Raw genomic sequence first — 22,868 nt, 5'->3', positions numbered from 1 at the left:
GTATTTTCCTCTTTTATTGGAGTTGTAGAAGCAGAGGTTGATGTGTGGCAGGTGACATCATGTGTAGAAGGTTTTACTGAAGAACCGACTGGTTGCAACATTACATTAGTTATGTGTGGTGCTCACAGATCAATATCAAACACAAGTGGCCGACTGGTGTGTATACTGTGTGTGTGTATTCATTGAGCCCACAGACCCACACCGTCTGTCTCTCTGAGCAGACTTACTGAGTGTATTCCAGCGTTCATGATCTCATCCTGCTTGAATATTCATTAATACTTTATTTTATAGTTCACCACAGTTTCCTAGATTAAAATGTAACAGGATCAGGACGGTCTTTGTAAAATCAATCTCTAATTTGCTTCTACCTGCAAAGCACCAACCAGCTCCCTAAATGTTCAGGAGAACCAACCAGGCTCCGCCTCTTTGCATGTGACTGAGCTTAAAAAAGATGAAAATATCATAAAATATTGTTCAATCTAAATTTTTGAAACCTCCTGATTGATGATTTTATGGAAGACATTAGGACTGACACTAAATGACACATACCAAGCTGAGAGTTGTTTGAACCTGTTGTAAGCTTGAGCTGGCATGCTAGATAGCTTGCTAATGTAAATAACACAGATCCTACTGTGTTAGCAAGACTTAATGTTACTATTAGTCACTAAATCGCAAAAGAATCCCACATTTTCAAATGTAGGATTCTGAGGTAAATGTTTCTAGTGTGGAAAAAAAAATCTTGAATATTATTATCAATATGTGAGTAAGTTAAATAATTACTGACAACTGTGTATAAAATGAACAAGGTGATAAAAAAAAGGGTGAGGGATTAGAATGAGATGATTTTTATGTTTGTGTATTGTAGGCCTACTCTGTTAGATTTACAGAAAAACTACTCATTGAATTCTGAAGTCTGTCTCATTTGAGTTAAACCTCTTAACCTCTTAGAGTGTGCGGGAATGTTTTGGTAACGAATCTGAAACCGTCTGGCCCAGTTGAAGATTAATTTACACAACACTAGTTACTACTTGCTGATCATTTTTGATCTGATGCTAGCTCTGCCATGCAAAGTCTGCCACTAACTCTGCCACTAACTCTGCCATGCTAACTCTGCCATGCTAACTCTGCCACTAACTCTGCCACTAACTCTGCCATGCTAACTCTTCCACTAACTCTGCCATGCTAACTCTGCCATGCTAACTCTGCCACTAACTCTGCCATGCTAACTCTGCCACTAACTCTGCCATGCTACCTCTGCCACTAACTCTGCCATGCTAACTCTGCCACTAACTCTGCCATGTTAACTCTGCCACTAACTCTGCCATGCTAACTCTGCCATGCTTCTCACTGGTTTGCTTCTGTTTGCTTCTTGCTGCTGCAGCTTGTCTCATTTAGGGACAGAATAGAGAGCAGCGCAGGAACAGAAGCATACAAAAAATATGCAGAACAAGTGAGAGAACATTAGCAAGTGAATGGTGTTTGTTTTAAATTGCATTGCTAGTAAAACTTTAATTGTTTTATTGGTTCATAGCCTATCTGTCAGTGAACATCTTTGATGTGACCAAATGTTTTGGTGTCTAAATTTAAAACATGCATGTTGTCTGAGCCCAAATATCTAACATCATAACTCCCCTCAGTAATTAATACTTTGATTGTGTGTAGGGGAGAGTGGGGTAAGATGATTCAATTTTTACTTAAGTTGCACTCAAGGCAAGGGAAAATTATATTAAGTTCAATGAAAAACATCTACCCATATTTCAGGGGTCTACAATCAGATTCAATTATAAGAATGCGTCTTTGGCAAAGGGCCCGGAAAATATGACCATGAGAAAAAAAAGTGTTCCAGAGGGTAAGTTGAGCCATCTTGGGGTAAATTAAACATCTGACTTTTAAATTTAAATCTGATCATCATTTTAAAAACAAATAGCCTCTTTTAAAATGTAATTATACAAATGTTCCTCTTCCTTACTTAAAAATACCATAAACAACATAAACATAAAGTTTAATTTAAAAACATTTTATTGTTTGCCATTGTTTGAAACATTTCTGTTAAATTAAACAAAAGGACAGCCAGCATAGCTTTAACAAAATTATTTAAATGAAGGAGTTCAAATCTGCTGGCATCAATTCTTGTATAATAAAATGAAATAAGAAAATATAAGTTATTTCCTCCAGTAGTTTCTCTTGTAATTATACATTTCGTTAAACAGTTCACAGTTTTGTGAGAACAAAACATCAGTTAGAGCTTTTAAGAACACTGCACAATGAAATTGTTACTTATTAAATTGTTATTGTTATTACATTTTCCACTCGTCAAGATTGCATGGAAATATGAGTTGTTGCTCTCTCCTCGCAGTTCCTCCAACCTTTTGGGGTTGAGGTAGCTTTTTCGGCGAGGAAAACACCCCTCATCACCTTCCTCGAATGCAAAGGTGGTCAAATGCACACCCTACCTGCTAAACCCTTCTTTTGTTAGGGACAATGATGTTATTTCTTTCTGCCAGTTCTAATGCCAGCTCACAGCATTTTTTGCAGTAAGGCCATGGAACTGCTCAGCTAACTTTTTGATGTGGTCTGCAAGACCCTTCTCTACCTCCTCTGTGAAGACACTCTTTGCTTCTGCTGTTCCTGTGAATCAAATCAAATTTATATAGCCCAATATCACAAATTATACATTTGTCTCAGTGTGCTTTACAGACTGTACAGCATCCCAGGACGGACAGACGTGCAATAGATGTCGTGTGTACAGGATAAACAACATAGTACAAATACAACATTTAACAGAAATTATGTTGTGTTGAGAAAAGAGAAAGTATGGATGAATTCAGGAAAATGTCAAAAAGGCTTTCCGGTGTCCAGCAGGACCAGGGCAGCAGGCGCAGCTACGATTCCTGATCCTGACGTAAACTTTATCAGTGGCAACCTGCCACATGAAAGACACAGAAACTCCGCGGATGATGCCCCGGATGCTGTGTTAGTAACTACATTTACATATATGCATACAGATAGAGAGGGAGAAGAAGAGCGAGGGAGGGGAGGAGAGAGGAAGAGAAGGAGGAGAGCAGGGAGGTGTCCCCCGGCAGTCTAAGCCTATAGCAGCATAACTAAGGGCTGATCCAAGGCAAACCTGAGCCAGCCCTAACTATAAGCTTTATCAAAAAGGAAAGTCTTTAGCCTCCTCTGAAATGTGGAGAGTGTGTCTGCCTCCCGAACACAAACTGGAAGCTGGTTCCACTGGAGAGGAGCTTGATAGCTGAAGGCTCTGGCTCCCATTGTGCTCTTAGAGACTCTAGGAACCACAAGTAACCCTGCAGTCTGGGAGCGCAATGCTCTAGTTGGTTTATAAGGTACTGTGGAGCCTCTTGTCCACAGTCCGTTACAGGGATGACAGAGAGAGAGTATAGTGTCACACACACAGCTTTATTCGCACACAGGTAAGTTGATATTACAGGCACCGCTGACAGGTCGCTCTCCTGTCCTTCGCTCTCCTGTCCGCTGCTCTCCAGACTGCGCTGCTTCGTGGCTGAAGAAGCGTCTCCGTCTCCTCTGGAACCCAGCCTACTGCAAGAGCACAGAACCAGGCCATCACCATGCATTTATTTTGTGACTGATTACCTGATTCCGTTCAGCTGTCTGGCCTCCAGCTGGGACACTCCTGTCTCTCCCCAGCAGCCGGCACCCTAACCACACCCCACTGCCACAGGTACTATGAGATCTTTAAAATATGCTGGAGCCTGACCATTAATTGCTTTGTAAGTCAGGAGAAGTATTTTGAATTCTATTCTGTATTTTACTCCCGGTTAACTCCCAGTGCAGAGCAGCTAATACAGGAGTAATATGATCCCGTTTCCTAGTTCTTGTCAATACACGTGCCGCTGCATTTTGGATCAACTGAAGAGTCTTAAGCAACTTTTTGGGACAATCTGATAAAAATGAGTTGCAGTAATCCAGCCTTGAAGTAACAAATGCATGGACTAGTTTTTCTGCATCATTTTAAGACAGGATGTGTCTTATTTTTGCAATGTTACGTAGATGAAAGAAGGCAGTCCTTGAGATTTGTTTTATGTGGGAGTTAAAAAACAGATCCTGATCAAAGATGACGCCAAGATTCCTTACAGTGGTGCTGGAGGCCAAATTAATGCCATCCAGAGCTTCCATGTCATTAGAAAATGCGTTTCGGAGGCATTTAGGGCCTAGTATAATAACTTCAGTTTTGTCTGTGCTTAACATCAAAAAGTTGCTAGACATCCAAGTTTTTATGTCCTTAAGGCATGCTTGAAGTTTAGCCAATTGATTGGTTTCGTCTGGGTTAATTGATAGATATAATTGGGTATCATCCGCATAACAATGAAAGTTTATAGAGTGGTTTCTTATAATATTGCCCAAAGGAAGCATATATAACAGACCTGGGCATTGTACGGCCCGCGGGCCACATCCGGTCCTTTTGCCGGTCCTTTGGCACCGCTTGTAAGACTCTTGCTTTTAGTCCTTTATTTTCCCCCAGCATTGCTGCAGCACCGTATGTACACACACAGATGCACTCATCCCAAGACAGTCCCTCTTCTTTTAGTTTGTTGTCAAGCTTTGTGAACATTTCCTCGTCTGTGCACTTAACCTCCAGCAGGGTGCAAATCAGCATGTCCTCGTTGAGTTTTCCCTCAAAACTGTATCTGACGAAAATAAGCAGCTGGGCAGAGTTTGATACATCTGTGGATTCATCTAACTGCAAAGCATATTTCCCTTTCTTCCATCTGTCAATCAGCTGACACTTTATGTCCTAGGCCATGTCCGGGATGCGGCGGGATATGGCCAGACAGCGGCACTGCTTCTAGCTCCCGTGCCTGTTTATCCCCATGCATTGTCCGACTCATAGCGATAGCAGCAGGTTTTATTAGGGTTTCCCCGATTGTGTGTGGCTTTTTTGCCTGTGCAATTAAATACGTCACCTCATATGATGCCTTTTGAGCCAGAAGTCGATGGCCTTTCTGACTGCGGTTCTCCGCTCTACTCTGCTGCCTTCTCCGCTGGCCTCTCTGCCTTGTCTTTGGTTGGTTTCATTTTGAAAAATAATGTCCTATAGGCTTAAAGGCTAGTGTATTGATTTGGGCTGTTCGGAAGAAATCTGCACACTGACATGTGTGTGTGACGTCTGTGATGTCTACTGTGGCCTGTCACCTGCAAATGATCCTGTCGTTAATCTGTTGTAATCACCTCAGGGGTCACATCGACAGGATTCTGAAAATCATCTCGCTACCCCCACTTTGGGAACCCCTGGCTTAGACGATGAGATTGTTGAAGTTAGTTGGTTAAGGTTGATTGGAGTAAAACAGTCTAGATATATTTCACGAGGTTACAGATGTTTTTGAAATTTCGGAGGTTGAAGTTAAGTCATTACCAATTGAGGGCAGGAGGAAATTCATTTTGTCTCTAATAATTATAATTTTATCGTTAAAGAAGCTCATGAACTCGTCACTAATGAGAGATATAGAAATAGAAGGCTCAGTAGAGCTGTGGCTCTCTGTCAGCCTGGCTACAGTGCTGAAAAGAAACCTGGAGTTGTTTTCTTCTATTAATGAAGAGTAATAAGCTGCTCTGGCATTACGGAGAGCCTTCTTATACGTTTTAAGATGATCTAACCAGACTAATCGAGATTCTTCCAATTTAGTGGAACGCCGTTTACTACTCTCTGGGAACCATCACCTTATCGTGGTGGAGAGGTTTGTGTGTCCCTATGAACCTGAGAGCTGTGTTGTCTGGAGCCTAGTGCTCCTGGTAGGGTCTCCCAAGGCAAATTGGTCTCAGGTGAGGGGCCAGACTAAGAATGGTTCAAAAACGACTTCATGAAAGAAAGGGAAAGGAAAGGAGAGACCCTGCCCGGAGGAAGCCCGGGGCCCTCGTCTGGAGCCAGGCCCAGAGGGAGGGCCCGACAGCGAGCGCCTGGTGGCCGGGTTTGCCACGGAGCCCGGTCGGGCACTGCCCGAAGAAGCTACGTGGTGCCTCTCATCCATCCATCCTGTGGGCCCACCACTCATGGGAAAAACCGCTGGGGTCGGGTGCGCTGTCACACGGGTGGCAGTGATGGTCAGGGACCTCGACGGACCAGACCCGGGCAGCAGAGGCTGGCTCTGGGGACATGGAAGGTCACCTCTCTGTGGGGGAAGGAGCCGGAACTAGTGCGGGAGGTGGATCGCTACCAGTTAGATCTGGTGGGGCTTACCTCCACGCACAGTCTTGGCTCTGGAACCGTACTCCTGGATAGGGATTGGACGCTACGTTGGAGTTTATCCCGGTGGACGAGAGGGTCGCCTCCCTACGCCTTCGGGTTATAGGAGGGAAAACTCTGACTGTTGTTTGTGCCTATGCCCCAAACCGCAGTTGAGTATTCGGCCTTCTTGGAGACCCTGAATGGAGCTTTGCAGGGGGCTCCAGTAGGGGACTCCGTAGTCTTGCTGGGAGACTTCAACGCACACGTGGGAAACGATGGAGACACCTGGAGAGGCGTGATTGGGAGGAAGGGCCTCCCTGATCTAAACCCGAACGGTCGTTTGTTGTTGGACTTCTGTGCTAGTCATGGAATGGCCATAACAAACACCATGTTCGAACATAAGGATGCTCATAAGTGCACGTGGTACCAGAGCACCCTAGGTCAAAGGTCAATGATCGATTTCGTAATCGTATCATCTGATCTGAGGCCGCATGTTTTGGACACTCAGGTGAAGAGAGGGGCGGAGCTGTCGACTGATCACCATCTGGTGGTGAGTTGGATCAAGGGGTGGGGGAAGACTCTGGTAAACCCAAACGGGTAGTGCGGGTGAACTGGAACGTCTGGAGGAAGCCCCTGTCCTGGGGATCTTTAACTCACACCTCCGGCGGAGCTTTTCAACCATCCCTGTGGAGGTTGGGGGCATTGAACCTGAGTGGGCGATGTTCAAAACCTCTATTGCTGAAGCTGCGGTGATGAGCTGTGGTCTCAAGGTCTTAGGTGCCTCAAGGGGCGGTAACCCTCGAACACCGTGGTGGACCCCGGTGGTCAGGGAAGCCGTCCGACTGAAGAAGGAGTCCTTCCGGGTTATGTTATCCGAGAGGACTCCGGAAACAGTTGCAGGGTATCGAAGGACTAGAAGGGCGGCAGCTTCTGCCGTGTCAGAGGCAAAGCAGCGGGTGTGGGAGAAGTTCGGAGAAGCTATGGAGAAGCTATGGAGAAGGACTTTCGGTCGGCACCAAGGTGTTTCTGGAAAACCATCCGGCACCTCAGGAGGGGGAAGTGAGGAACCATCCAAGCTGTGTACAGCAAGGGTAAGGGACTTCAACTGAGAAGGTTATCGGCTGCTGGAAGGAGCACTTTGAGGAACTCCTGAATCCGACTAACACGACTATGGTTGAGGCAGAGCTGGAAGCTGATGGGGGATCATCGTCAATTTCCCTGATGGAAGTCACTGAGGTAGTCAAACAACTCCACAGTGGCAAAGCCGCAGGGGTTGATGAGATCCGTCCAGAAATTCTGAAGGCTTTGGGTGTTGAGGGGCTGTCTTGGTTGACACGCCTCGTCAACATTGCGTGGAAGTCTGGGACATTGCCTAGGGGTTGGCAGACCGGGGTGGTGGTTCCCCTATTTAAAAAGGGGGACCAGAGAGTGTGTGCCAACTACAGGGGTATCACACTTCTCAGCCTCCCTGGTAAAGTCTACTCCAAGGTACTGGAAAGGAGGGTTCGGCCGGTAGTCGAACCTCTGATTGAAGAGGAAACAATGCGGATTCCGTCCTGGTCGTGGAACAACAGACCAACTCTTTACTCTTGCAAGGATCCTGGAGGGGGCCTGGGAGTACGCCCATCCGGTCTACATGTGTTTTGTGGATCTGGAGAAGGCGTGATACTGTGGGAGGTGCTGCGGGAGTATGGGGTGAGGGGGTCACTTTTGAGGGCCATCCAATCCCTGTACGCCCAAAGCGAGAGTTGTGTTCGGATACTCGGCAGTAAGTCGGACTCTTTTCCCGTGAATGTTGGCCTCCGCCAGGGCTGCGCTTTATCACCAATCCTGTTCGTGATTTTCATGGATAGGATATCTAGGCGTAGTCGTGGAGGAGAGGGGTTGCAGTTCGGTGACCTGAGGATCTCATCGCTGCTCTTTGCAGATGATGTGGTCCTTATGGCATCATCGGTCTGTGACCTTCAACAGTCACTGGATCGGTTCGCAGCCGAGTGTGCAGCGGTTGGGATGAGGATCAGCACCTCCAAATCTGAGGCCATGGCTCTCAGCAGGAAACCGGTGGATTGCCTACTCCGGGTAGGGAATGAGCCATTACCCCAAGTGAAGGAGTTCAAGTACCTCGGGTTCTTGTTCGCGAGTGAGGGGACAATGGAGCGAGAGATTGGCCGGAGAATCGGAGCAGCGGGGGCGGTATTATAGTCACTTTACCGCACCGTTGTGACGAAAAGAGAGCTGAGCCAGAAGGCAAAGCTCTCAATATACCGGTCGATCTTCGTTCCTACCCTCACCTATGGTCATGAAGGCTGGGCCATGACCGAAAGAACGAGATCACGGGTACAAGCGGCCGAAATGGGTTTTTTTCAGACGGGTGGCTGGCGTCTCCCTTAGAGATAGGGTGAGAAGCTCAGCCATCCGTGAGAGACTCGGAGTAGAGCCGCTGCTCCTTTACGTTGAAAGGAGCCAGTTGAGGTGGTTTGGGCATCTAGTAAGGATGCCACCTGGACGCCTCCCTAGGGAGGTGTTCCAGGCACGTCCAGCTGGGAGGAGACCCCGGGGAAGACCCAGGACTCGGTGGAGAGATTATATCTCCTCACTGGCCTGGGAACGCCTCAGGATCCCCCAGTCGGAGCTGGAGGATGTGGCCCGGAGAAGGGAAGATTGGGGTTCCTTACTGGAGCTGCTGCCCCCGCGACCCGATCCTGGATAAGCGGTAGAATATGGCTGCAGCACCATCTCTTCGGCCAATGCCTCGAGGAATGTCAGTATTAATATGACCAGGAGGAGTGGATTCATTTTAGACTGACATATTCTTCATGTCTCAGCCAGGTTTCAGTGAGACAAAATAAATAAATCTTATGATCTGATATTAAATCATTTACCAATCCAGTTTTCATTGATAAAGATCTGATTTTTAAGAGGTCACAATTACCTTTTCGATTTAGTTGCACTTTTGCAGCGGTGGTGTTAATTCTTATCAGGTTTTCATGTATAACTCCTCTTCTGTTAACCATAGATTTTATTAATTTCAGTGGTCGTGGGGCAGACACCCTCTCTGGTAACCATCACCTTATCGTGGTGGAGAGGTTTGTGTGTCCCTATGAATCTGAGAGCTGTGTTGTCTGGAGCCTTGTGCTCCTGGTAGGGTCTCCCAAGGTAAATTGGTCTCAGGCGAGGGGCCAGACTAAGAATGGTTCAAAACGACTTCATGAAAAAAAGGGAAAGGAAAGGAGAGACCCTGCCCGGAGGAAGCCCGGGGCCCCTGTCTGGAACCAGGCCCAGAGGGAAGACCCGACAGCGAGCGCCTGGTGGCCGGGTTTGCCACAGAGCCCGGTCGGGCACAGCCCGACAAAGCTACGTGATGCCTCCCATCCATCCATCCTGTGGGCCCACCACTCATGGGATAAACCGCTGGGGTCGGGTGCACTGTCACACGGGTGGCAGTGATGGTCAGGGACCTCGACGGACCAGACCCGGGCAGCAGAGGCTGGCTCTGGGGACGTGGAACGTCACCTCTCTGTGGGGGAAGGAGCCGGAACTAGTGCGGGAGGTGGAGCGCTACCAGTTGGATCTAGTGGGGCTTACATCTACGCACAGTCTTGGCTCTGGAACCGTACTCCTGGATAGGGGTTGGACTCTATTCTTCTCCGGAGTTGCCCAAGGTGTGAGGCGTCAGCGGGTGTGGGGATACTCACAAGAGTCCGGTTGAGCGCCGCTAGGTTGGAGTTCACCCCGGTGGACAAGAGGGTTGCCTCCCTACGCCTTCGGGTTATGGGGGGAAAACTCTGACTGTTGTTTGTGCCTATGCCCCAAACCGCAGTTCTGAGTATTCGGCCTTCTTGGAGACCCTGAATGGAGCCCTGCAGGGAGCTCCAGTAGGGGACTCCGTAGTCTTGCTGGGAGACTTCAACTCACACGTGGGAAACGATGGAGACACCTGGAGAGGCGTGATTGGGAGGAACGGCCTCCCTGATCTAAACTCAAACAGTCGTGTTTGAACATAAGGATGCTCATAAGTGTATGTGGTACCAGAGCACCCTAGGCCAAAGGTCAATGTCAATCTGATCTGAGGCCGCATGTTTTGGATACTCGGGTGAAGAGAGGGGCGGAGCTGTCAACTGATCACCATCTGGTGGTGAGTTGGGTCAAGGGGTGGGGGAAGACTCTGGACAGACCTGGTAAACCCAAACGTGTAGTGCGGGAAAACTGGGAACGTCTGGAGGAAGCCCCTGTCCTGGAGATCTTCAACTCACACCTCCAGCGGAGCTTTTCAGACATCCCTGTGGAGGTTGGGGGCATTGAACCTGAGTGGGCAATGTTCAAAACCTCTATTGCTGAAGCTGCGGTGATGAGCTGTGGTCTCAAGGTCTTAGGTGCCTCAAGGGGCCATAACCCTTGAACCCCAGTGGTCAGGGAAGCCGTCCGACTGAAGAAGGAGTCCTTCCGGGTTATGTTATCGGGGAGGACGCCGGAAACAGTTGCAGGGTACCGAAGGACTAGAAGGGTGGCAGCCTCTGCCGTGTCAGAGGCAAAGCAGCGGGTGTGGGAGAAGTTCGGAGAAGCTATGAAGAAGGACTTTCGGTCGGCACCAAGGTGCTTCTGGTAAACCATCCGGTACCTCAGGAGGGGGAAGCGGGGAACCATCCAAGCTGTGTACAGCAAGGGTGGGACCCTGCTGACTTTGACTGAGAAGGTTATCGGGCGGCAAAACAGCAAGAAAAGCCATCAACTGCTAACTGAATAAAAAACAACTTGGCACAAGAACTGCACACATTATAAATCAAAATAAACTGCCAATAAACATTATCGGGCTGGTCATCACTTTATAATCAGTGTTACAAATATTCAGCTAATGTTTATAGATGTTTTACAAAGGATTTCTTAAAGTTTTACAAATAATTTGGTAATGATTAACAAATACGTGTATATGTGTGCAATTATAAACTGTGAATAAATGGTTTACCAATGGAATCAGAATATAATTGTCATCTCTTATCAGCATCGATACAGCATATAGTTTATTAACAAATTACATCATATTACACAAACTAATGAAAAAATAACAAATAACCTTACTAATAACTAGTAGAACATAATTAATAATTATAATTAAAATTAAAATGATCAATTTACCTTTTTTTAATGATTTTTTATATATATATATATATATGTAATATTTGAGTTGATGACAGACATGTCAGTGTCATTATCAGTGTGTATTTCAGTGAGCAGTGTGAACATGTGTTTTGTCTCCATCACAAACTCCAGTTTGTCCACCGGAGAGCTCTGACGCTTTCTAATGTCCAGCTCGTCCACTCCGGACATGTTTTGGTCACAATTCTTTAACAACCAAATTTAAGTTATCCTTATCATAAATGTTTGTTTATGTTATGTGATTATATTAGAACATGAATGAATATGTGCGGATACTTTTTATCAGATGCATTTCACAGATGAGTTTGTCTTACACAGCTACAGGAGCCACATGATTTGTGCATCAACCATTAAAGAAGAACCGAGCCAAATTAGATAATGCTCCAAATAGATATAGTCAGACAATAATAGCCTCCACAGTTGTTATTATTATGCATATTGTGGTATTTTGATAGCCTGTGCTTTTATTTTGCGGGATTGAGCAAACCCCTGAGCAAGGGCCCCAGGGAAACTGTCCCTGTACTTAGTTCAATGTAAGTCGCTCTGTATAATAGTATTTGCTAAATGACCTGTAATAATAATTGTGAAGGCCTTAGACGTATACCTAAGTTCTTACTGTTGAAGGCGGAATGCATTACCTTATGAAGCACACCATACTGTTTCCCAGGTAACCTGGTACATTGATCTTTGTGTCCAATCTTGAGATAGAATTCAGATGCAGATATTTAAAATGATTAGCTCTAATAAAGTGGGCCTGATTTGTAATAAATTAGTTAAAACCGGCAGAACTGCTAATATGTCATTAAAGATAAATTGCTAATACAAGGTTAAGCTCTGCTTTCACAAACCAAATGAATCAGAAGGCATGTCTGCAATGACTGATGGGTTTTTGTGATTACATGAAAAACTGGAGTAACGTCTGTCAGCACTCGGACGCTTGGTGCCTGCTTCTTTTAAGTGGGTTGTTCTGTCATCTGAAGGGTGTGGGTACAGTATTTCTTCCTGGTGCCATTTGAATGACATATTTTTGATTTCGACAACTATCACTGCACACTGGGACTGAAACTCTTTGAAGGTAAATGCTCCTTGCTCATATGGGCGGAACACCAACTGATAAAGCCTTTTGAAGTACTTCTGTGAATTTGCTCCATTGCATTGAAGTAGTGTACATGCAATGTTTGTTCTTTCTGCGGAGTGTTACATTGTTGGGATTTCATTGTGAGGCATTGACCTGTTAGTGTTTCTTTTCTCTCGGTCTTCTCTTTGCTTCCTGCTCCACATGAAGCTGCAGTATGTCCAGCTGTATGATATCTGTGTTGGTTGTTGGGTTTCTGTACAAATTAAATGTTTGAGGGAAAAAAAAGTGTGATTCCATTGTATTTCTGGAAGATAGGTATTTTCACCGTACAAATAATCGACACAATCCATACTGTATTATAGATAAGGAAACACAAGGGGATTGGTGATTTGCCCTGTTGGCCCTGGCCGTCCCCCTAAAGAAATGTTGACAGTTACATGTCTTTGGGGCCAGGGGCCCCTCCTCAACCTGGCATTTGATATGCAAATAGATTGACACACATCTTTTAAATGAACACGCAAGTTTCATTGAGTTCAATTCCCTAAATGCCAGAAAGTGTCACAGTACCTTTGTACTTACAATTGAGAAATATATTTATCTAAGGGATATATTAAACCCATAATTGACTAACAGTTATATTAATTCCACTTGTTCTACTGCTGCTATATTTATCAAGAATATGTGGTCGGATGTCCAAAACTAGCTTCAGTCTAAATAAACGTGAAACATTTTGAAACGTGAAAATATTCAATATGAGGTTATTGTAGAGAATTAAAAAATAATAATTGTGTTTCTATTTTATGTATTCTTAGACAAATAATTTTGTTCTTTAAATCTTTTCCTCACGAACATGATTATTCAGGTTGAGATTCAGTAGGTTGAATCACTTTTTTGTTGGATAAAAACTGCATTTGTATGCCGAATGTGGATCTTGGTTGTAAATAAAGATTAAAAAAAAAAACACTTCCGGGTCAAGTCTAACAAATCCGAGCTAGATTCGAGCACTGACGGGTCTAAAATTGTGATTTAATTTGCTATAACCGTCTGGCGATTAAAGAAGAATCGATCATCTAATCTAATCCCCCAGACACGAAGAGACAACATGGCGACCACCATCAGCACTCAGCGGGGACAGGTACAAATTACAGCGGGCTCTGTGTTACTGTGTTTCAGCTGAAATAATCGGAGACAGACCGCTAGGCGGAACTAGCCTCGACAGCAGTGTATCACCATCTCTGATAGTTAACAAACATCAGTTATTAAAGAGCACGCAGCCGTGTACAACACTGACTCTATCACCTACCACCAGCGGGCCAAGATGCAATAGAACGAGCTAATGCTAGGTTAGCTAGCACAACAGTCTCTATCAGCTCCAGCAGCTCGTGCACTGATAACACATAGTGTTGTCTTTATAGCACCGTGTTGGCTATAAAGACAACAAGGAATAACCTCGATAAAAGTTAGCAAACTACTGTGACCGTTGCCTGTTAGTAACGTTAGGAGTAGTCTATCCCCAGAGGTGGGTAATTTAGTACTGGTACTCATCAAAAATACATACATGACTTGTTGAGTTGAAAGAGTGACTTGAGTAGTGAGCCATTTATTAAGTATTTATTAAAAAATACCTGCACATTACTGCCTTCCGCCCACTTCTCTTATTACATGTGGATATGTCTGACATTACGACCACAGATGTGTTCCTCCGATTAGGGCAAAGATGTGTGGTTTGCTTACAAATGGAAATTAAAGAAGATGTCTGTCATGTGGCAGTATTACACTGACAAAGATGGGTGACATGCAGTTTGTAAGACATGTTTCCTTCCAGAAATGCTACTACATTCTGATATTAACAACACAAACTAAATAAATAGCAACAACAAAAACATCGGTATCGGCCCAGAATTTCACATCAGTGCATCCCTAGTGACGCTGTAGGCCTCTACTGTAGTACTAGTTTGTCGATTTCCTTTGCTGCAGTATTTTTTTAGGTTTTTAAAAAGCTCTTAAACCTTACATCTTAAACAACGTGCAGAAACCCCATCCCTATATGGCACATTGTATTCGTTGGCCACTTTTACACCTTTCTGGTTTATGTCTCTCGGGTTGTGGAAACGTTTTCATATGATCTGTGATGATGTAAACAGCAAACTGATATCAGTTTTCTTGTCAAAACTGAATAATATTGGCATACAGCCTCAGATCAGATCCAATCACATGAAGACATTCAGAAGGAGCCCAATCAGTCTTACTAAAATTGTCAATATCAGATGACTCATTTAAGCTAGCAGACCTTACATTGAGCTGAGCCTTTGTGTGCCTCCATACTAACCACATCCTGATATCAGACTTTTTCTCATGTGATAAAATAATCACAACTCAAAGCAACCAACCACATCACATGAATGATGTTTTATTGATCAAGTCTTTTTTGTTTCACTTGGCTGCATTAGAGATTTTTCCTTGGGGATAATAAAGTTTAGGTTGACCTCACGGTCTTCATCAGCGGATGCAATGTTAGTATTAAACTTGAGTGGCATGATAACTGCTAATTGTATATGGGGTATGGTAACTCCTGTTCAAAGATGGTCTCTGGCTGTCCACAAACTCCTGATCCATGACCTTTGACTTCTTCCCACTGTGCTGTGGGTTGTATGTTGTCTCTTGTTCAGGGTCCTGGCTGTTTCACTGACGTAGTGTTCCCCACAGCTGTCACATGTCCTGTCTGTAGGGAGCACCAGCAGAGATGTTGAGGTGTTGAATTGTTTGATATGGACTCTCTGACTAGATGTTCTGACAATCCAGCCAGGTGAGAGCTGAGGCACGTTTGAAAAAAAAGATTTTTACGAAGTGTCCTCTGAAACGTGTTTCTAGCCGCTCTGAACTGCCACACTTGAAGGTGGGACGGGACCTGCATTAATTAATTAAGTCTTGGTTAAGAAACCAGTTTTTCATTAAATTAGGTCGGCCTCCCTCCACAACACTTTTTAAAGCTATTTCAAATAATTCTATGTGCAGCTGAGAGAGAAGTAAAATATTGTTTCAGAAATTATTTCAAACTGAACATTAGAACCTTCATGGAGGGAGGATTTATTGCAGGTCTGTTGTATTACACTGCATTAGTTTAGGTAGCACACACTCTGTAGTACTTCAGCACTTTCAAAGTAGCCACTGAACCCGAGTTTAGTGCACACATTCTAGTCCAAAACTGTTTCAAAGAGTTGTATATGAATTTGTGAGCGAGGACTTCAGAGAGCTGAACAGTGGAAATCTCCTGTTACATTGTGTTCACCACATGTTCATATGCACATGACTTGCACAAGAAAGCAACTATTGAACATATCATTATTAGGAGGACTCGTTTTAGACTCACTTGATGTTCAGAAGTCTTCCGATAAATTATCATTAGTTATTTGTTTAATTTAATTTTTTTTAAATTGTTTTATTATACTTACACAAAGGCTTAAACATACACATTGAAAACACAATCATAGATGCCACAGGCTAACATCAACAACAACAAATTAATAAAGGAAATTAAGAAGGAAACTGGTAAATTGCATTATATTAAAATAAAGCATGTAACTTCTTCACTATCCATGAAGACATTTTAGGGGTATTAAAGGGTCTTCTCGAGGCGTCGACACAAACTAAACAGTGAGGCACTGTACAGCTTTTGTTTTGACACCATGTTTGGATCTGTACTCAAGAAGCAGTACGTTTATGTCTTGAGGGTTAGTAAGATGGCAATTTCTTTGCAGTGTACTGGACTGTAGTGGAAACGTTCGTAGATTCAACCGGAAGGAGTTCTTTCTCTTAAGAATACAGAATCTCTCACTATGAACTTCCTGTTGGGGTCGTGTGCGCTCGTTCTTGGAAAATACCAGACTTCCAGGTGCAGACACACTTTTCTGATCAATGCTGCGTCTGATTAAAGAACCTTCACATCGATGTGAGGATGGATTCCTCTTTCATACTCAAGTGAATCTTCAATAAGTTGAATTTTCTGGTCCATCTGACAGGGAGGACTCCTCATCACCTTGTGTAAGTGTAGTCCCTCCAAAATGATACAATTATCTTTGGAAGTATTCGTCTAATTCAGCCTTTTTTGAGGTAATCTCTCTAAAACAAAAAAACAAAATCACATTCCAACTATACCTCGTGCTCCCATGATAGTCAACATTACACTAGTTCATGAATCTCAAATGAAAGCATTGAACACATTGTAGTGCGTTTTACTCTTAGTTGAAACTCTTATCAGTTATAGTGTGATGTATTCAATCCGATAATAATATTTGCATTATCAAGGTACATCAAGTTTTCATCTGTCTCAGCTGTGTTTTTTGTCTTTGCATTGTCAGTCTGATTTCCTGTATGTATGTATGTATATGTGTATTCAGGTGTATATTGGGGAGCTTCCCCAGGACTTCTTGCGGATCGCTCCCACCCAGCAGCAGCAGCAGGTCCAGCTGGACGCCCAGGCTGCCAGGCAGCTTCAGTTTGGAGGCTCAATAGGCACCGTAGGGCGACTCAGCATTACGGTGGTCCAGGTAAACACAGAAATACAGCTGCGTCTCATTTGAATATTTGTACCAATACGGATCATATGATACAAGACTTGTTTGTTTTGCTGTAAAGGCCAAGCTGGCTAAAAACTATGGTATGACTCGGATGGATCCGTACTGTCGGGTCCGACTGGGCTATGCCGTCTACGAGACCCCAACTGCTCACAACGGAGCCAAGAACCCACGCTGGAACAAGGTGATCCAGTGCACGGTGCCTCCTGGGGTGGACTCCTTTTACCTGGAGATCTTTGATGAGGTGAGCAGGTGGAAGAGGTTGCAGAGGACCTGCTAAAAATGTAGCCTGCAGTGTGGGGATTGTTGGTCTTCCAGATTTGGCTGTACTGATGCTAACGTTCACATTCACAGATACAAAGGGGTGTAGTGGTTTCGAAAAAAGAACAATTGCGGAGATTGTGACAATTTTGACAAAAGAGGAAACCACTGTTCTCCTTTTCATGTAATGGATTTATGGAATTCATGACCTCAGGTTTGTCAGATCATTGATAACTGTGGTGGTTGAAGACAGTACCCTGTAAAAGAATATTTACACAATTTAGATTTAGTTCACTCTCAGATGACAGTTGTCTTCTTAACACCACACGGTTAAATGCAGGGGCGGAAGTAACAAATTACATTTATTCTCGTTACCGTAACAAGAACTTATTTTTGTGTGATTTGACTTTGACTTTATCTCAAGTATTGTACTGCTTTAATTCAAGTCGCCTCCGTGACGGAGTTGGAACAAATGTCACATGAAAAAGACTTGATGTGTGACAATAGAACAGCTGCAGCAGATGTTGCAATGCATGCGTTTAGTTAACCTGTAGGGACAGTGACCTCAGTAACTGCGTTTAAACTAAACCACATCTACTCTGCGAGGACACGGTGTAAAGGAATACTTCACCCCAAAAAAATTATCATTTATCATCAATTACCCACCCTGTGTTACCTTTGAATTCCTGCTTTTTAAAACACTTCGTAAGATGAACATTTTGAAATGGTAAGGTTTCAGTGAAAAAACATGAAAAATCTGTTTTGTTTCTTCTTTTTTGCACGTGTTGAGTAAATGACCTTATGAGCATTTAGTTTGTTTCCATATGTTTTGCTGATGTGCCATCCAGAGAGCGTTCTCCATGGACGACAGGATAGCATGGACTCATGTCACCATCCCTGAAAGCCTGAGGGAGGGCAGTGTGGTGGATGAGTGGTTCAGCCTCAGTGGCCGGCAGGGCGACGACAAGGAGGGCATGATCAACCTGGTCATGTCTTTTGCTGTAAGTAGATTTACTGTTGAACAGACTGAAAAGTGCTCATCTTCCTTAGACTGACACACGGTGACTGTTGTAGGTTCTCTCTGTTGTCAGTAGGGATGCACATTGTACATTACTCCTGGGATCGTAAAGACATTAATATGCAAGTCTACACTTGATGTTGTCTGGAGGAAAAGCTTTGCTTTGTGGATTGAGATGTAGTCGGCTGGGTGTGCTGAGGTGATGTTGACTTCCTTTAAACAGGAAGCTCTATGCACCTCGTGCATCCTTCATGTTCTTTCGTATTGTTGACTGTAGTAAACAAAAGGCAACACACATCCCTCTACATTTCTCAGTTAGGAGCACATGTGACCGACCTACACAGATATTAAAAAGACCATCTTTGGTTATTTACATTCTCGACTGTTTTACAACTGGGGTTATCAAGTTATTGACAAACCAGCTGACCTTATCTGGTTTGGAAGCAGATATACATTTCCCTCAGGATTAATAAAGTGTCTGTCTGTCTGTATAAACATTACATTTATTAACATTGGCTGCAATTTATCCCAACTAATAAACCAATATTAATAGTATTTCATGAAATTGGAGCATAAGATTTCTCCACTTTTCTCTCACAACTTTCCTGTGGCCAAAAGCACCTTCAGCCTACTTTGTTTGTGCCGGTGCGTCCTCTGCTCACTGTTGGCTTTGCTGCCCTCTGCTGGTGTGGAGATGACCTCCGACGTGTCCTGGTCGTAGAGCGCTGAGGTTGCAGGGATGTGATACTATTAGTGGTTAGATATCACGTATGGTAGGCGTAGGTTTTTTTGCAGGGGAACTTCCCAACCAGAGAATTGTATTAGGACCACTGTCAAATTATGACCTGAAATATCGAGAGTTAAGTCATAATATTCTGAGGATAAAGTCATAATCTTTGGACGAATAAAGTAATATAATACAATAGGTTGCTCTTAGTCCTTAGGCTCCTGTGACCGTTATTCAGACGGACATCTTTGCTCTGTTAGATTGTTAGTCTGGAGATGTTCTCCAGCTGCTGCTTCATATCCCCTCACACATCATGTAACTGTGTTTTCACTGATCATAAGATCAGGTGTTTATTGGGGAAACCTTTGACTTCAGGTGATCAACACTCATTGGTCACATGACTGCTCTCATCTGTTTACTACAACAGTATTAAAATCTCAACTTCTTTCCACGACTTTATTCTTGTAATGTTACAACTTTTGTTTCAAAATATTGCAATGTTATTCTCAAAATCTTCAAAAGTTTTGAACATGAGCAGAAATCTTGCTGAAACACATACAAGCTATTAAAGTCACAGGATTTATAAATAAATATAGTGAATACATGTATCATTGAGGTGATTAAGTGCCACATTTAAAGAGGTTACTTCCCTAAAAAAAGAGAAAAGAGGACAGAAGAGTAAATCATGTCATCAATGTGTGCTGACTCAGCAGAGATAACATTACATGACAAGAGTTTATCGACAGGAGAATAAATATTTGAAAGCATTATAGAATGCCGGAGAGCCTTACGAATTATATTCCATTAAATTTTTACACTTTGAGTTGTCACCTGCACTTGAATTTTGTTTTCCTTTTTACATCACATTTACATTTCTACTATAGATCGATGCAGAACAAAATGACCAGAATGCAGGAAATGAAGTGATTGAAGACCAAAATGTGTGTCTCCCCCCCCATGTTGAAACAAAGCTTTACCCTTGAGATATGATGATGTAAAACATATTCAGTACAAGCAGTGAAGCTCTTAATCTCGTCTCTGTCTGTGACAGTCCTTACCAGCAGGGATGATGACTCAGCCTGTGGTCCTCATGCCCTCTGTCTATCAGCAGGGAGTAGGATATGTGCCCATTGCAGGTCAGACACACACACACACACACTCTACATTTCTGTTCTTTTTGTTTACCACCCATGTCTTCTGTGGCTCTGGAGGAGCTTTGTCCAGTTTGAGAAAATCATTTTTATGATGTCATACTGACACAATGTCACAATACTTGGACACTGATGCATTTTTCCATGTTCATTTCCAAACCTTGTGTCTGGCTCTTACATCAGCAGTGTGTGTCCTGTGTTGCTAGGAGTGCCTGCAGTCTACAACCAGGGCATGGTGCCCATGGGGATGCCAGCAGCCGTGCCTGCTGTTGTGGGCCAGGGTCCGGCGTGCAGTGAGGAGGACCTGAAGGCTCTGCAGGACATGTTCCCCAACCTGGATTCAGAAGTGGTTCGCACTGTGCTAGACGCACAGCAGGGCAACAAGGACGCTGCCATCAACTCGCTGCTGCAGATGGCTGAGGAGCTCTAACTGCAGAACACCAGCTCATAGTGGACATACAAACACAACACACACACACACACACACACACACACACACACACACACACACACAGCAGCCAGGCCACAGATGTGTTTCCTCTCCCTTTATTGATTCCTGGTTTAAGATGTGTTTGGGACATTCATGTGAGGATCATTAAGGTTTGTCTCACAGTCTATGTTCACTCTGCTCATCCCAGGGTTTGATATGCACTGTTTGAGCTGTAGTGAGTCATGCTTTGCTAATATTCTGTGTAGAACATGTCTGTAGTAACCTGCAGTGGACTATTGTTTCATATGTAGCTGTAGACTGTTTAGTGCAAAGTTCAAAATCTGGTAAATTATTATGGATGTATTAAATTATATAGAATTCTATATGGTGATGAGGATTGAGAATGAACAAATGACCTGAGGGACTGAGGTAATCTTTTATAGCGATTTAAAAATGATTTATTTGCAAAGTTTTGATGAAACCCATTTTTCAATCAGTGGAGTAAGGATGTGAAAAGTGTTATAAAGTAATATCCTGTGTAAATAACTAGAGTTTTGATAAAGACGCAGTGTGAGCGCGATGAGAATCAAGATGTCCTTTTCATGATGAAATCAGATGGTTTTGAAGCTCACCAGGATGTTGTCTGTACAGCTTTTAAAGTCTACACATTGACGTCGGTCGAGTGAAGACCTGAACAGAGTCATTTAGTCTAATGAATTTTATTGAGTGTTTTCCCCCTGAGACAGTGACCTGACTGGATGTACATGGTCCTAGAAAACGGACTCCTATGGTGCGTTCTTATACCCACACTACCGTAGTGTTTAGTACGGCAGAAAAATATTTAGTATGTCCCAATACATAGTATGTCAATGCAGTACGCCAAAAATACCAGGATGTCCTCCTGCATCCGGTCACATTTTGCAGTATGCAAGCCAGCATGCTTCTCTGGGTATTCAGACCCACAATCCTCTGCACAGGGGATAAATGAGCAAGAGGGTCAAAGTTCCAGATGCAATGTTATGAAGTAATATTTCCCTATTGCATACTGCATGCTACAATACGTGCGTTGCAGTACATACTAAAAGACAAAAGAAAAAGTATGCGATTTGGAATGTAACCCTAATGTTTTTGGGGACCTCCTTACCTTTGCTATAGCGCCACCATCAGGTTAAAGCTTATACCATAAGGACCAAAACAGATGTTTTCATAGTTTGCTGTAATGAACTGCAGCTTCTAACACAGTCTTCTTGTTTTTCAAGTAGTTCCTAAAGCTTTCCACTGACACTTGTAGGTTACAAGGTCTTGATTCTGAAGTGCTGTCTGCCAAAGGTTTCATCTAAGAGATGATAGTTGGGACTTTACGCTTGTGATTCCAAATCTATTGCTCTTTATTATTCATTCTTAAAATGTCAGTCATTTTATTCTGTAATGTGATTTTGTTATTTTCAATTCACTGCTGCACAACATCTGGAAATCCATGCACTTGCAATTACATTTTTAAATCAATAATTAAAACATTTTAAATGTTAAATTATAGAGATTTCTGGCATGAACTTCATGAGACGTCTTCAGGTTTAGAGCACTTCTGGTGATGCAACATGACCTCACACACCTGCGTCCAATGTTAGCAAGAGCTTCATTGAGGGCCACTTGAGCTCTTCAGCTACAAACAATTGCCAATGCCAAAAGGAACAGCTGATTAAATGGAAGACTGTTACAGAAAGAAGTGTTACAAGATATAGATGCTTGTAGAAATGTTTCATAATATTTTTTTATTTTCATTTATCCAGCCAAGTGTTGTGTATATACTTTGTCAGGAGGTTGCAGGTTTGCCGGTAACCCCTTAGCCATCAGAGGTATAATAAACACTCATGTCACCACTGCTGCTGCTGCAAGGTGTCGTGTTGAATGTTGTCTCACCTTAAATTCACACAATGACACAATTCAATTGTGGAGCCTAAAAACAGCTACCCCACTGACATTTAATTTAACATACATTATTTTCTTATTATTTCTAAATTTAAAGGATATATGAGCTATTTGGAAATGATAGCCAATAAACATATTTTCCATTTACCAAATATTGACCTTGATTTTATCATATATCAGCTCCCTTCATGGATCTGTCTTTGTGCTGCAGCCATGTGCTCTCCTGTCACATGACTATGGCTGTGATCACCAAGTTTAAACATTTTTTAAAAAACTCACCAAATTCACATTTTGCATGGTGTGATGGAAATGACAAGGATCCCAAGGGACAGGTGTTCTTT

The 22,868-nt window shown here is 43.4% G+C and overlaps 1 protein-coding gene across 1 annotated transcript; it reads left to right on the top strand.

Moving 5' to 3' along the window:
* Positions 1–13,539: 13,539 nt before the first annotated feature.
* tollip (toll interacting protein) lies at positions 13,540–22,481 on the top strand. Its single transcript, XM_029462152.1, has 6 exons — positions 13,540–13,572; positions 16,835–16,984; positions 17,073–17,255; positions 18,121–18,273; positions 20,069–20,153; positions 20,375–22,481. The coding sequence occupies exons 1-6, from the start codon at positions 13,540–13,542 to the stop codon at positions 20,596–20,598; spliced, it is 828 nt and encodes a 275-aa protein (XP_029318012.1). The 3' UTR covers positions 20,599–22,481.
* The last annotated feature ends 387 nt before the right edge of the window (positions 22,482–22,868 follow it).

Source organism: Cottoperca gobio, chromosome 3 (genome assembly GCF_900634415.1).
Source record: "Cottoperca gobio chromosome 3, fCotGob3.1, whole genome shotgun sequence".
Taxonomy (NCBI): domain Eukaryota; kingdom Metazoa; phylum Chordata; class Actinopteri; order Perciformes; family Bovichtidae; genus Cottoperca; species Cottoperca gobio.
This window is presented reverse-complemented; position numbering and strand designations above follow the sequence as displayed.